This window comes from Vanellus vanellus, assembly GCF_965231255.1.
Source record: "Vanellus vanellus genome assembly, chromosome: 6".
NCBI classification, from domain to species: domain Eukaryota; kingdom Metazoa; phylum Chordata; class Aves; order Charadriiformes; family Charadriidae; genus Vanellus; species Vanellus vanellus.
In genome coordinates, this window is record NC_138911.1 from 47,269,943 (window position 1) to 47,284,615 (window position 14,673).

General features: G+C 39.2%; 1 protein-coding gene across 1 annotated transcript in view; it reads right to left on the reverse strand.

The window, feature by feature from the left end:
• The window catches only part of SPTLC2 (serine palmitoyltransferase long chain base subunit 2), a gene marked incomplete at its 5' end in the record, with an annotated part of 75,980 nt that overhangs the window by 40,201 nt on the left and 21,106 nt on the right, over nt 1-14,673 (reverse strand). Inside the window, 6 exons of the mRNA XM_082485517.1 lie at nt 2,531-2,657; nt 4,468-4,687; nt 5,534-5,639; nt 8,306-8,399; nt 13,198-13,322; nt 13,661-13,809. Of these exons, the coding sequence (XP_082341643.1) occupies nt 2,531-2,657; nt 4,468-4,687; nt 5,534-5,639; nt 8,306-8,399; nt 13,198-13,322; nt 13,661-13,809 (821 nt within the window). The remainder of the gene's footprint in view (nt 1-2,530; nt 2,658-4,467; nt 4,688-5,533; nt 5,640-8,305; nt 8,400-13,197; nt 13,323-13,660; nt 13,810-14,673) is intronic.

Genomic DNA, 14,673 nt, shown 5'->3' on the forward strand with positions numbered 1-14,673 from the left:
AGGGTTGGGAGTTAGCTGTCTACTGTTCCGATTCCAGCTCCAACTTCTGTGCCCTTGTAAAATCCTCACCCTATCTCAAGTTTTCCTTCATCCATTAGTTCAGCTTGACTAATTTAAAGCAATTATTTTTTTTTTTTTTAAATACACAGTTGATTCAGAGGTGCTTACCAGTGATCCAGTTTAACACTATTTCTCTACTTGTCTTCCACAGTTAACAACTCTTACCAGCACCACTCCACTCCACATTTACTCTTAGTCAAACCTACAGCAGGCAGTGGTCCTCCAGAGCCCCACCCGTAATTCCATAGAATCCAAAGAGAAGTTTTTCAGCCAAATCCCTTAAACAAGGAAAAAACTTTGTCATGCTATCACTAAGCAGCTGCTCAGTTCACCCAATTGAACTTTTGCCAATTTCATCCACATAAAATGCCTACAAAGTAATATTATCTCTAAAGCCTTAAGGCAATAAAAAAAAAAAAAAGCATGACTGGGAAGCAGCACTGTGCAGAAAATTAACAGAGAAGCACTTTCATGCAGTGATCATCCTATGAGGTACTTATCCTAGCTGAAGGCTGACTTAGATGCTTAGAAAGCCAGTAACAGTTTCACAAGACATGTAGCTGAGAAATCCTTTCCAAGCATGAGCAGACAGGAATTTGGCTATCCAGCTGTTATATCCAGCACTTCTGAAGAACACTACAGTTCATATAGAAATCAGACTTACAGACACTTCTTCAAAATGACACTGCTTTCAAACACCAAAACCACTTCATTTTTTTTTTAACAGAAAGAATGGTTAGGCATTCTGGTACCCCTTAGCACCAAATTAGCAGGATGTAGTCTGACATGCCTTTTAAGGAACATGACAACAAAAAAGGCCTTTTGAGTTGATTGGCTTTTTGCCAAATTGGTTCCTGATCTGGTTCACCTTTCAGCTCTGATGGACGCTGACATAAGGGCAGGAGAACAGCCTGGAGTGGAAGTTGCTTCCATTCTCCTGGCTTGAACAAGTATAGCAACTGTAGCCTCAGAAAGGGGCAAAAATGCCTTAGCTTGAATACTGCAAACAGAAATCAGTTACACATTCCTTGCTTCCCACTTCATTCAGCAAAACAGATACTGGAAGAAACCCAAAACAAGCGACGCCTGAGCAGACCACAGACTGTTGGAAAATCATAAGCTAGAAAGAGCTCAAACAGTCACTTTTAAAGATGACAGCAAGACCCAGCCCTTTTGCACAACTTTTCACGTAGTTTGAAGCTTGGTTAATATCTGTTCTCCAGAGCAGCACCGGGGACAACTCTCAGCTGGTACAAGTATCTCACATGGACCATACAGAAGCACTCAATGCTAGCAGAGATATAGGCTGCTGCCTGGCTGTCCTTGCCTCAGTGATGACGTCTCTATTGAGCCACCACCAACCCAACTGCTGGCACTAACTCTGTTCTCAGATAATGTAAGCAAACTGAATGAAACCTGCTATAAAGAGAAAAATTCTTAAGTCATTTCTCCACCAAGCTTTTTCACTGTTGGAGTTATCTGTCAGGTTAGTTGGTCAGATAACCCATGTTCAAAAGCAAATACAGTTCTTCAGCATACACCACCACCTCGTGGCCAGATGCCTGAAACTCCTGTAACTGAATATATTCTGCAGTTTGAATTCTAGGAGCCTCTGAACTGAACATCACTGACAGATCCTCAGCAAACTACACTGTCATCCTGTGTGAGCTGCTCACAACTTTTTAATTAGCTGTGATGAGAGAAAAGTATCCTACATGCAAAGTGCTGTACCATTTCAGTTTCAAGGCAGCTTACACATCACAAGTGCAAGCTATTTAATGCATGCTATAACTGAAGGAAGCTGCTACCTACCAGGCAAACGAGACACAAGAATTCGTATTTTTGACTTTGAATGCATCAAGACTAGTACAGATTTCCCCTTTCTTACTTTCATAATGAAAAAAGAACACTGAGACAAAGACAAATATGCAGAATTTCTTCTGGTGCATTAAAGTCTACTGATCTTGAAAACTGCCTCTAGCTCCCCGAAGTAAAAAGTTTCAGGGATTTCAGAAACATTCCTGTATTTACTTAACTGAGGGGCAAACATCAAATTACACTAGCGATGAAAATCAAATGCATTGTCCCTTCAGTAACCAGCACACAAGACTGTAAAAGATAAACCGCAAAATACTATGAAAGCAATCTAAGAAGTAGGACAAATAACAAAGGACAGACAATGGGTAAAAGAAAGATGGAGGCTAGAAAAGCTAGACACAGAACAAAAATCAACACACGACAATACTGTGTCGTAGATAAGACTAAGATGACTTACCTCTAGCTGGAAATTCCTTATGCTGCTGTTAGGCTGATTGACCAAGTAGCATAGTAAATTGGTTTATTGCACCAGAAATTTCAAGTCTACATGAACTAACAGATAATTACGCCATTGAATGAGTTATCTGTCAAAGTGATAAAGAGGCTCTGTTTGACTTTCCCCTTCCACATGTTTACTGTTAGAAAGACTCACCAACAGTTGTACCATCTTCACCCATAATGCACTTCATGGAGGTGATGATTTGCTCCACAACAGGAGGTGACAGTGATGTTGCATACACAGCACTGTGAGAGTATGTTCTGAGGTAATCAATCAGTTCCTAGCAAAACACAAGAGCCATCAGACATTGCCTTCCCAGCACTCAGAGAAACGTTTTAATGTCTTGTCTTAATTACAGAATAAAACTGGCCACCACAGGAAATCTCTTTCAGAATGTCATGGAAGAGAACAGGTAGCCTAAGGATTGATTTTACAGTACAAGTAATAAACAGTCAAAGAGCAAACAACAGGGACATGACAACCCATAATTATGTCACAGGGCAAGAACATGCGTTGGGCAAAGACAAACTCCTATGAGACACTTGTTTTAGCTAACACCATCAGCATTGGATTGCAACAAGGGGTTTGCATTACTCAAGCTGTGCACAGGCCATGTTTCAAGAGTGTTTATTATAACAGTGGGAGTATAAAACAAATGAAATAGTGGGGAGGAGGATCCATAAGTGCTTATGTATCATGCTCAATATAATTGTTTCCCCACAAAAGTCACCAAACAGGAGAACAGGTCACAAAATATTTTCTCCCATCTATCAGCACAATGTAAATAAAGCAGCAGGTGTAATTTAAGAGGGCAAGAACCTCAGCCTACCCCTCCTACATTTCCCAGTTAAACACACCTGCTACGTTTGTTAGAGGGCAAAAGCAGGTCATATAGGAACAAAGGACCAGCACACCATAGATCTAGGCTGCTTGTTGTTAACTGTAACAAAAGCACTCAAATAGCCAGACCACTCCAGCAAAATAGTATAAAGACCAGCATGAATGCCAGGACAGACTGTCTTCTGCTACCATAAAATTAATAATGATGTCCCTGTAGATGGCACAAGCTGGGAACATACTATAGAAACATGGGGAAGTGCTCAATTTTATGTGACTGTCTGCCTGGAGTCAGAGTTAAATGAAAGGAAGTTGTAAAGGGACTTTGAAATAAACTAGGTAAGAAGATTTAAGGCCTTTTACCTCTGAAGCAATCCCTCAAACTGTAGCTAAAACACAGTTGCAAAGGACTCTTCACTGCTCCACCTTACGCCAAGGGAGTTAATCCCACTAGCTCACTACCTTTGGAAAAAGATTAATACAGTGCTTTCTTCTGGGGATGATGTCAGAGTAATTTTAATTCAACTGGAGTAGACTCCAAAATGGGAACATCCACAAGCCCAATCTCCGTTTGAATGGGCTGAAGTAATTGTCACTATTGGTATCTAAAAAAATTACTGTCCTGGTAGGAAAATGGTAGAATTTTACTCTCAAATAAAGCTTAGAAGCCTGATCTGAGATATGTTTGAGGATATGAGAAAGGGGACACATGCAATTGTCTACACCATCCCTCCCAAAAGGAGGGGTTTGGCAAGGGCAACACTTTCTAGCAATACTTTCCAATAGAAGAGAGGTAGTACCACCCCCACCTCACCCCCCAAAGTGTCTTTTTAGAAAGCAAACTGTTCGAGTCCAGAGTGACCCAACTCTAACAGACTAACCTAAGAAGGTGATTTTCCTCTAAACAGGCTTAAAAAATTCAGCTTTTGGCAGTTTTCCTGCAAGTCGCCTTAAAAGCAACATTAAGAAATCCCAGCTTCCTGGCTTATAGCAGTTCATAAAAAGATATTACACCACTACTGTAAATTCTGCAAATTGAAATCACTGCTGACCATGTGAGATCTATACAATTACAAGGTATTCTACTAGACTAGACTCTTCTGCATTGCACAGACTTCCACTGTATTAGACAGTATGTAAAATTATGAAACAAATAGACAATCAAGGTACTTGAGAATTAGATCAACTTTGAAACGCTTAGTGAAGGACTCCACCACGAGTCTGAAACAGCCATGAGGTTCCCAGCTTTTTACCTTCTTGCCCCCAATGTATCCTCCAGCAGCTCCAAAGCTCTTGGTGAACGTTCCCATCATAACATCCACATCTTCAGGACTGAGTCCAAAATACTCTACTACACCCCGGCCACTAGGACCCAGGGCACCTATACTATGAGCCTCATCAAGGTATAGATAGGATTTGTACTTCTTCTTAAGGGCAATCACTTCAGGCAAACGGACTATGGATCCCTCCATGCTGTTGAGAAACAGAAATTCAGTGTAAGTTGATTTAATGGTTGGGTCCTCCTTATAGAGTGTAAAGTCACTAAGCCTTCTTTTCTTCACTCTTTCAGTAATTATGAACAAACAGAAATTGCTAGACACCTTGTGTTCTGCAGAGAGAGGAACGATAACTCCCCCTTGCAACTGGGGCCCATATGTCTACTTTCTACCTGTTTAACATCTCTGGGATGCTGACATACAGACTAAATTGTAGCAACAATGGTAAATTAATGCAAAGGAATATGTTCAGTGACAACTTTATAAATGATTTATCTTGTTTTTACTTCCATCCTAATGTCAGCATGCTGATCTGACATCTACTTACCTGTTGGTTTTAAGTTTAAGAACTGACAAGGCTCTCAGTAGTAGCACTCCAAAATGTCCCATTTTGTGCTGAAAGTCACTGTGATTTAAATGCCTAACACAGCCAAGCCTACTACATGCTCCTACTCACTCTCAGCAAAAACATTCCATTTGCGCAATTCTGTCACGCTAGCATCATCTATTGAGCAGAGAAAGAATGAAATGGACAAGCAAATTTAAGACCTCAGCTCTGATGTAAATAATCAGTTTACATTAATTAATTTCTACAATCTAATCAGGATATGGGAAGCATCGTGATAACACCAGGTGCAGCTACAGTACTAGCAACAGAAATTCCAGGATGTGAGACATACATAGCTCAATTTAATTTGCAGATGAGATTAATGAAATAACTATGAAGTGACAATATTTATAGTTTGATTTGGCAAAGGAACTCAAATACTAAGCAGCTAGATCTCACGTGGAGGGTCTTAGGAATACAAAGAATAGTTTGTACCTGTATATTCCTTCCACCAAGATAAGAATTTTTTTCCAGGGCCTCCGTGTACGAGGTTGCCCATGCACAATAGCATCTTTGAGCAGCTTCTCCAGGCTTTGCATATCTGCACCAGAAATTACTGTTAAATGGTACCAAAACAGCTACTAGCTTGAGCTTTGACATGACTAAAGACAGCAATACTCCAGAAATGTACAAATTGCTCCAGTGTGGAGGACGGACCATACATAAGTCAACAAGCATGGGCAATAACTGCGGGCCCACAGATGAGATTAAAGGGAATGGGTGACTGTATGAACTCCGAGGAAGAATTTCATCATCCTCAGCTGAAAGCACAAGTTAGAGCATTAGGCACAAACAGCAAACAAAGAAAGGAAAAAAAAAAAAAGGAAGGTATCTCGTTGTGAGAAAAAGAGAAAGCAATTAGGTAGTAAGCGTGTCCTTGTGGATAGAAATAAGTAAAAAAAGAACAAGAGAACAAGCAAGCTCAAGGATAATCAACTAAAGATAAGTAGAAAACAGACCAGAGTGCAGGACAAGAAAGGGAACAAGTGTACTTTTTTATTACTTTGTTTAAAATTGAAGGGACTGGAGGTGTGGAACAAGAAGTTACTAAACCAAAAACAGAAAAGGAAGAAAAAAGAACCACCAGTGTTGGAAAGAGGACAGTGCTCAGCATATCAGAAACTAGACAGATGAAGTTGTTAGTAGCAATGTATTCTGAAACCTTACTAGCTTTGGCTATGAACACCTGACATGATCCTAGGAGACCTGACTAATGTGAGCAAATAAATACACGTGAAATCAGTCCTAAAAAAAAAACCAAACCAAACCTGAGGAAGGGAGTGGAGATGGGAGTAATCAAACCATAAAAGCTAAAGTGCTAAGCGAGAGACAGATATAAACACTAAGGCATGAAAAAGAGCATGAACAATCATGAATAGGATAGACTAGGGCAGTTGTAATCGCAAGAGGAGCTCATGAACTAGAACTAGACTAGAAATGATGCAGCAAAATAGGTCAGTTAGAAGACTGTTAGAAGACAGCTAATGTTCAGAAAAAAGACAGAGATGAAGTTGGCAGTGGAGTCCCTGCCTCCAATAAATCTCTCAAGGAAGAAAGGACGAGTTTAGTGCAGTTAGGGAGAGCAATGGAATATAAACTTCCGCTCTGATCTCTAAAAAGAGGGAAAGACTAGGAACTAGGTCTGACCTTAATAAAAAGGACAAACTGCAGAATGAGGTACAAAAAAAAGAAAACATTGAACAAGGATTTTAAGGGACATTTTTAATTTTTTTCCCCATTATTTCTAAAAAACAGACTATGAAGCCATTAACACCTCAGGAAAATGAAGTTAACTGAGGCAGCATAGAGTATAACAAGAGTTGTACTGGGAACACATACATAACTATGAGTTGAACATCATCTTGACAAGCCAAGATCATTGCTTGCATTTTGCCTTCTGATTCTAATCTGCCTCTCCATTCTCTTTCACAGATCCCCACCAACTCTAAGGTTCCTAGAATATCCCCCATTCTCAATGCTGCTGGTTTGTACCCCATTCCCACAGATCACCCTTTCTTCCTCATCACACCAGAGCTTTTAAGTCCTTCTCCTCATACCCAGAACTGTGTTTGTCACCTGTGCTCTCTAAAATTGTGGAACTGGATGCAATGTTCAGAAGTATGTCTATACAAATGCAGAAGTTGAATGCAAAGCTTTTGTGGTCTTGCCCAGCAATCAAGATTTGTGAAGAATTAAAAAAAAAAAAAAAATAATCACTGAATGTTACAGTAAGCTTTATACTTCCATAAAGAAAATTATTCAAACAATAGGGAACAAGAAAGAGAGAACACAAAAGAAACAATAAGCACAGCAGAGGATCCACTATCAAGTAGGACAAAAAGGAAAATAATAGCAAAGCTTGGGTGGCTGCAGTCACCACCACACACTTCAAAGAGAGCAAAAGAGTCATCATGATCTCAGAGACTGATACTATAAAGAATATTAGGAGGGGCTGAAGAATGAAGGTAGTGGCTTTACTAGTCAAGGACAACCAAGTACCTTTTCCTCTGAGAATAAAAGAAAGAAACCTTAAGTATTTTTAACCTGAAAATACCTCTAAATATAGGTTCTAAATACCTTCTTTAGAGGAAGCTGAAACTAGCAAAGTGAAAATTCTGTGTATTTTGGAAACAAATACTTAAAGCAAATAACTCAGTGAAATTAATCTATGCTTCACATCCCAAAAATTCCTTTTGTACAACATTGTACCAATGCATGGCTGCCTAGTTTAGCTAGGACATCTGCATTCATAAGCTTTTGTTATGTAGGATCATGTTAGCATCTGGTCCCAAAATTATACTTTCTTACCCTCCAAACTGTAACCTAGACCACTACAAGACTGCATTACTATGTGACATGGACTGTTAGAATAGTCTAACCATGCTGAGCTATCCAAGTAACAAGAACCCATGTTAAAATACTAGTGCCTCTAGACTTGCCAAAGGGCAGCATGTTCCTCTTCATACGCAGAAGATGTAAGCCAGAACAGCTTCAGGATAAAAACGTTATTAGTTGAGACTGAACATATAAAAAAAATATCCAATTTAGGATGATTAAGTTCTCAGTAGCAGCCGTCTTCTGACCTTTCAGGTAACCAGCAATTGACTTCCTTGCATGAAATTGGATTTCCAACTATTAGAAGATATAAGAGATTGTATCTGATCTATAGCATCTGCAGAAAGGCAGAGTCCACCATCTGATACTTACTGTTGTGCTTAAAGATTCGAATAGTTGCTCCTGACAGTCTTGCTCCAAGCACTAGTGATGCATGATTCAGTTCATCACTCAAAATCAGACAGCCCTGAATTAGAAGGGGAAAGAGGAAGATATTGAAAAGGTTATGTTTCACAGCCAAGTATATAACACCTTTCAGCTCAGAACTGCTTAGAAATCATTTAAGAAAAAAAAAACAACAACCCAAACAACATTTCCAACATAAATGCAGCTAGTCCAGGCCAGACTTGCTAAGAAACAATTTGCAGCCTTAGTATGCCAAATAAAAATACACAACACTGCTGCTACCTGAAAGAACCACTTAGGTTTCACTTTCCCCAGAAGTCCTGCAGCTGAATCTGCCCGAATATCTCATGTTGATGATTAGTATGCATCCTCCTATGCAGCCAGGTAAAACAGAGCAGAGGAGCTTGCCACAGTTCACTCAGCAAGTCTACAGTGGTGCTAGGAAACAGGCCACTGAAGTCCTAGATTAAAGACCTTATCACAACGTTGCACTATTTCTTACATTAGGAGGTAACCACTGACTAAACCCATGTGTGCTCAGTGGTACCAAAGGGACTAATTTTCTTTAATGAAGCACTATGAAGTACTTCGTAGATGGAGGTAACATACAAGAGACAGGAAGTGGAAAACAAAATTGTACAGTGAAATTGAGAAGTTTTCTGAAGCCATTAAACATTACACTGAATTTGTTTGCTTTTTCAAAAAAGGGAAGATATACCCCTGGGCAAATACCAAAACAAGATAACATCTGTTTTGAGAGCAGTAATGATTACAGGTCAATAGCCGATACGCTGAACATTCAGTCACAGTGTTATCGCTGTGGACTACAGGAGTGCATGTTGGGGGATTAGTTTGTAAGAGAGCAATATTTCTAAATAACCTTGGCTTGCTCCAATTACTGTGCAAATCTGCTGCAACTCTAGAAGTGACTTTAAGTTAAAAATCCAGAAAGCATGTCAAGATGCTAAAGATTTGACACTAAATACATGCCCATTCTACGTTTCTCCACTAACAATTGGTGGAGGGAAGAGTCAAGAACATTTCTTCTTTGTAGTGACAGTTACTAGAAGGGACTGCGAAAACCCATTGCCCACAGTTACACAAGGAGGTGTCACAGACAAGAGGAGTATTTTCTCCACAATAAAGGAAATTTTGCACTACAATTGCAATGTACCTAGAAATACTTACACCCTGGGAAAGCTCAAGCCTGTTTTACCCCAGAAACAGCACTAAATCTCAAGTGTTCAAACTGCTGTTACAAGGATTCACACTGCAAGTTTCAGAGACTTCGGCATAAGAAGAATGTAAGTCTCCAATTAGCTTTTGCTCTTTGGAACTATTATAACAGACAAGGAGTATGTATACTACATCAGAGGGCACTGCTGTGAAACACTACTGCGTCAAAAACTGGATATAATAATCCAGTATTAGTATCCTTCTTAAATGGTAGGAAGTAGGAAAAATGATTGATTTAAAAAAAAAAAGAGGAAGAGATTAATAGTCTAGAAGGAATTTCTCCATAAAAACCAGTACTAGCTTTTGGCAGAGAAGCAAGACTTAACAAATCGATAAGCAGCCTCTTTTCACCCTCCTGTAACAGAAAAGAACACTTAATTAGACAAAATAAATCAATTTAAAACTGAAGAGGAAGTAAAGAATCTAGTATTGTTTGCCACTAGAGAGAGGGCAAAGGATCAAAGAAGCCACCGGTACAGTACAGCAATCGCTGATGATCATATCTAAAACAGTGCTGCTACTACAATGATAAGATTTCAGTTGCATTTATCAGCAACCTTACATTTGAGAGAGCATCCAGGAGAAGACTAACACTAATTGGAGATCACACTTCTGGTATCGAGAAAAACATATGCCAGTGAAGATCAGACTTACCAATAAATCCTACCAGGCAGACATGGAAACTGAAGTGAATGCCACATTTTACCACAAAGTGCTGCATACATAAATTGCACAGTTTAGTCATGAGCACCCAATTTCACAAACTAACAATACATGGAAGTTAATTTGTTTTCTTACAACCAGAAAAAGATCCTTCAAGCACTGTTGCTCTAACTCCATTATCTAGCCTCTGTTGGTCCAGAGCTATAATGAAAAGCTCTGTGCTAAAGGCAGTAGAGAATGCTGTTATTAGCTAGATACAGTAACTACATTAATGACACTTACTCCAAAATAAGCAAGTTTCAGAATCTAGCTTATAATCAAATGGTCTAACAACTTCTGACTATGCAATCCTCAAATCTCACATTCTCTGCGGTCTAGTCTCAGCACGCTTGGCAGTGACTGTACAAGGCAGCCGACAACTTGGCTGTCCCAGTGGGTCTCTGCTGCTGAAAACTGCCAGCTGCAGAAAGACCTGATTTTAGTGATGCTTTAACAGTGCTGAAATATAACTTTCAGTGTACACCAACTGTGGCTGTTTTCAGCATCTGCTTAGTAGAAGCTGCTGTTAACAAGGCACAATAAATAAAGATCAAGTAGGTAATGCTGATGAAGCTTTTTAATTCCTTTTGCTGACCAATGTTGGATCAGATTATGGGGTAGAGTTGGATCCAAGGATAATGAAGTCATATTTGTTGCTATTAAAAGAGGATTCAGTAGCAACACAAATCGAGTGCTTAAGGATTCCACAGAGCAAAAGCAGAACAGGTGGTCCAGTATTACATATATCTGAGTAACTTCATTGCAGTAGTTTGTGTTTTAACCTTATTAAGTTGCAATATAGGTGCCCAGATACGATGTAAATAATGATTAGCCTCAAATCATATCAGTGACTGCCAAAGAAACTCCTTCTGGCCAAATGCAGATGCCATTACTAATTATATTTGCCAAACCTCCAAAAATTCACGTTTAAGCAGCTTTGCACCTGAAAACATATGTAAGTACATGCAAAGCGACACAAACAATAGTTTAAAAAAAAAAAAAAAAAAGAGCCCAAGAGTTTAATCAAGTATGGGAACCTCCAGGCTTTACTGAGGACTCTATCAAAGCACTGCCAAACAGGCTGTGTACACACAGCCAATTGTGTACTGGGTGGTGCCAGAATTCAGGATTTATGTGAGTCCTTATTTGCAGACAATGAAGAAATCAAAAGTACAGCGAGAAGCAACTTCAGGCAGCCAAAAAAAAGGATTTAGTGAACATTCTGAACTGTGAAATGGTACATTTGACAAGAACTCTTTTCTTTAGAAGAGAGCATTTTCTGTCTGGAGTATTCACTTGAGTATAAGGGAACTTCTAGTGTTATGAGGCAGAAGCTTCTTACTACTTTAAATAAAGTGCACAAAAACTAAGTATGCTCATTACTAACACAGTACAGAGTGCTGTAACCATTTATGAAAGAGTTGGTTTAGTAAATGTGCAAGTTATGTGCATGAAAACAGGTACTGTTACATGCTTTGGAACTTACTGTTCAGATTCTCTCAAGGGTTGTAAAAACTATTAAAGTTCAAATGTGAAAACTACAGAGCTGAGTAAGGTGTCTCACGGGTATTCTCATAAGCTATTAAAGATATACAGTGGTATCCACATAAACAGAAGAAAAGATTGAGTAACTCTGCAGTAATGAGCAATTTGTACTGACTTAGAACAGAGAGAAGTCTAGGCAAATGTATCTGACCATGTGTGTTCTGAATCCAAAAGGTCTCACAGATATCATGAATCATTTTTCTGTTGAAGAGAAAAATCAGGGAGATGTGGGAGACAAAGAACAGAAAAATGCAAGTAAAAGATACGCCACGAGTAACATACGTTGTTCAAAATCATAGCACTGCAGAGGTATTTGACTCCAGAAAAGATGAGATTTGAAGCACTGAATTTCTCTTTGGCATCAGACTCAAACATCTTTCCTTAAGGAACGCATCTGATATTTAAAACTTAGCAGACCAAAAGAAAAGAGGCATTATGTAGACAGTGCTGCTTCACTGCTACAAATAAAATAGCATGCAGGAATACACTACAGCCAGCCAAGACGACATTCACCAGGAGGAAAAGTTGCCAGGAAGAACAAGGCAGCAATTTTATAATCCACAGATATCACAAGTAGAAGATTTTACAAAGTGACCTCAGGAAGTGGGAAAATACATGAATGGAATACAGGGAAAATAATTCACTACACAGGGACAAGGAATTCTAATCGTCTACTAGTATTAGGCTAACAGTGAATAATTTTCAAAAAAGGGGAAACAGTTCCAGTACTTGCAGTATTTCACTCTAAGCAGGAGCTAAGAGAGCTATTTTGCACCAGAAGATGTAAACAAAGAGCACTCTGCCATTTAATTTTCCAGTAAGTAAAACAAATATAGTTTGAGACGCAGAATACCCAGGCTGCCTTGTGTACTGTTTTATGGGGCACACAGTAGACATCAGTCTTTACATTTGACCTTGTTTCTCAAATACTTTTTCTACTAGGATTTTGTTCCTTCAAAGGAAGGATTTTTCAGCTGTCTCTCAAAGATAATAAATTCTGCATGTACCAACATGCAATTCAGCTTATCTGCGTGTCTCACCGACACAGTTGCTTAGTGTCTCAATAGTATCAAAACACCTTCAGCCAATCAGCCTGTTAATCAGCCACCATTTCGTACACTAATGCGTAGCCTGAGGAAGCAAGCTAGGCTCTCTCAGAAAGAGGGCAAGATCTGGACTGCTACTGGTCCCATGGATGCCCTTTCCCAAAAAGATTTTTGCAAAGGTTAGAGATGCATACCGTGAACTATAGTTTCCATAGAGAATATCTGCAGGGGTTAACACTGAAGAAAACCAAAACCAACCAAGTAGCTTTTAGAAAACCCAACTAGCAGAATCTTTGTTAGATGAGCTTTTGCCAGTGACTGAAGCCATACCTTGCCAACTAATGCAGGAATGTTCATAGAGTTGGTTGCAAACCCCATTCCGTATGCCATTGCAGACTCCACACCTAGGAATCTGGCAACTAGCTTTTCCAGCTCCTCATGTTTGTCCAAGTTTCCTGCACATAAAACAAATGAGAAATTCGGAGTGAGGAGGAGCTTACACTATTGCTATATTATATGAGAAGAATTTCTACCAACCAGGCTGCTCTTTATAAAAAGGCCCATGAGGGAACGCTGGAAAAAATATATGAAATATATATGAAAACATAAGTGAGCCAACTGCTGTGCCATGTAAACTAAACCCAAAAAGTCAATTTGTCTTCACTACAGTAAAAGCTTCTTTACTGATCAATTTAAAGTTCAAAAGCTGGAATGAGTAATGTTTGAGAGCTGTGATCAGACTACAGACTTTGAAACATACATTTGGGGAACATGTTATCTTGCTCGAACTTACCCATCTCCTGCCTAGTGCTGCACACCCCAGCTCCATAGTGGGACAAAACTTTAGCTGCTGCTTCTTGGCAAGTCCCAGCCTTCTGTGCAAACCCAAGGTAGTTGTAGGAACCCATATTAATAATGTCCTTTATGACTCTCCCCGTGTACCTGTGTTTTAAAAACACTACAAGTTAGGACACCCACAATTTAAAAAATTAACTACACCAGAAGATTCTTATTTCAGTTTCCTACACTGAAATGTTAAAAACCAATAGAACCATATTTCAGTACTGTCCCTCATCATCAAACTGAAATGATCAGTGAAAGATGCACTTTCCCTATCTTATGTTCTCAAACTAGTTCCCACAAGAGTTTACATTAAAAGGCACCTTTGCTATCATGTCTAACATCGCTTGAGGCTTCTCAAACCATTTGTTTTTTCTCTGGCATGTCCCCCCTCCATCCCAGAAACATATAATTTTCAATTACAAAATAAGATCTCTAGATCAATTAACTTGGCAGCCCCTCAAGCAGGATATCCTCCAACCACAGAAAGGAAACACATCTGGCACTGCTGTGCTAACAATACGTGACAAGGAGATTAAGGAAGAAGTTTAGCGGAAAAAAAACCTTTTAATTATTTTGCCCTTGAAAGCCAAGGAGAGACATGACTAGTTTCACTGAGTACTGTGCTGCAAACCTCTTCACATCAAACTTGTGATATGTCATTTCCAATTTGTAAAAATCCTTGTCCTTGCATTTCTGATGTCATTTCTACAGACTACTTCAGTTCTGACTCAAAACAATCGTGTTAAATTCAGCTTCAGGCGGCAACATTTACTTCAAGTGTCAGGACCGATTCTAAATCAACACAAAGTCACAAGTAGCAGCACAATCCAAAATATCTACTCCAAGTTCTGGTCATCACACACAAAAGTATTAATTTTATTATAGGTGCATGCCCATAAAATCTTAACACAGTCAGGAGCCTGAGTAAGTAGCCAAAAGATCATACACAAATAATCACCTTGG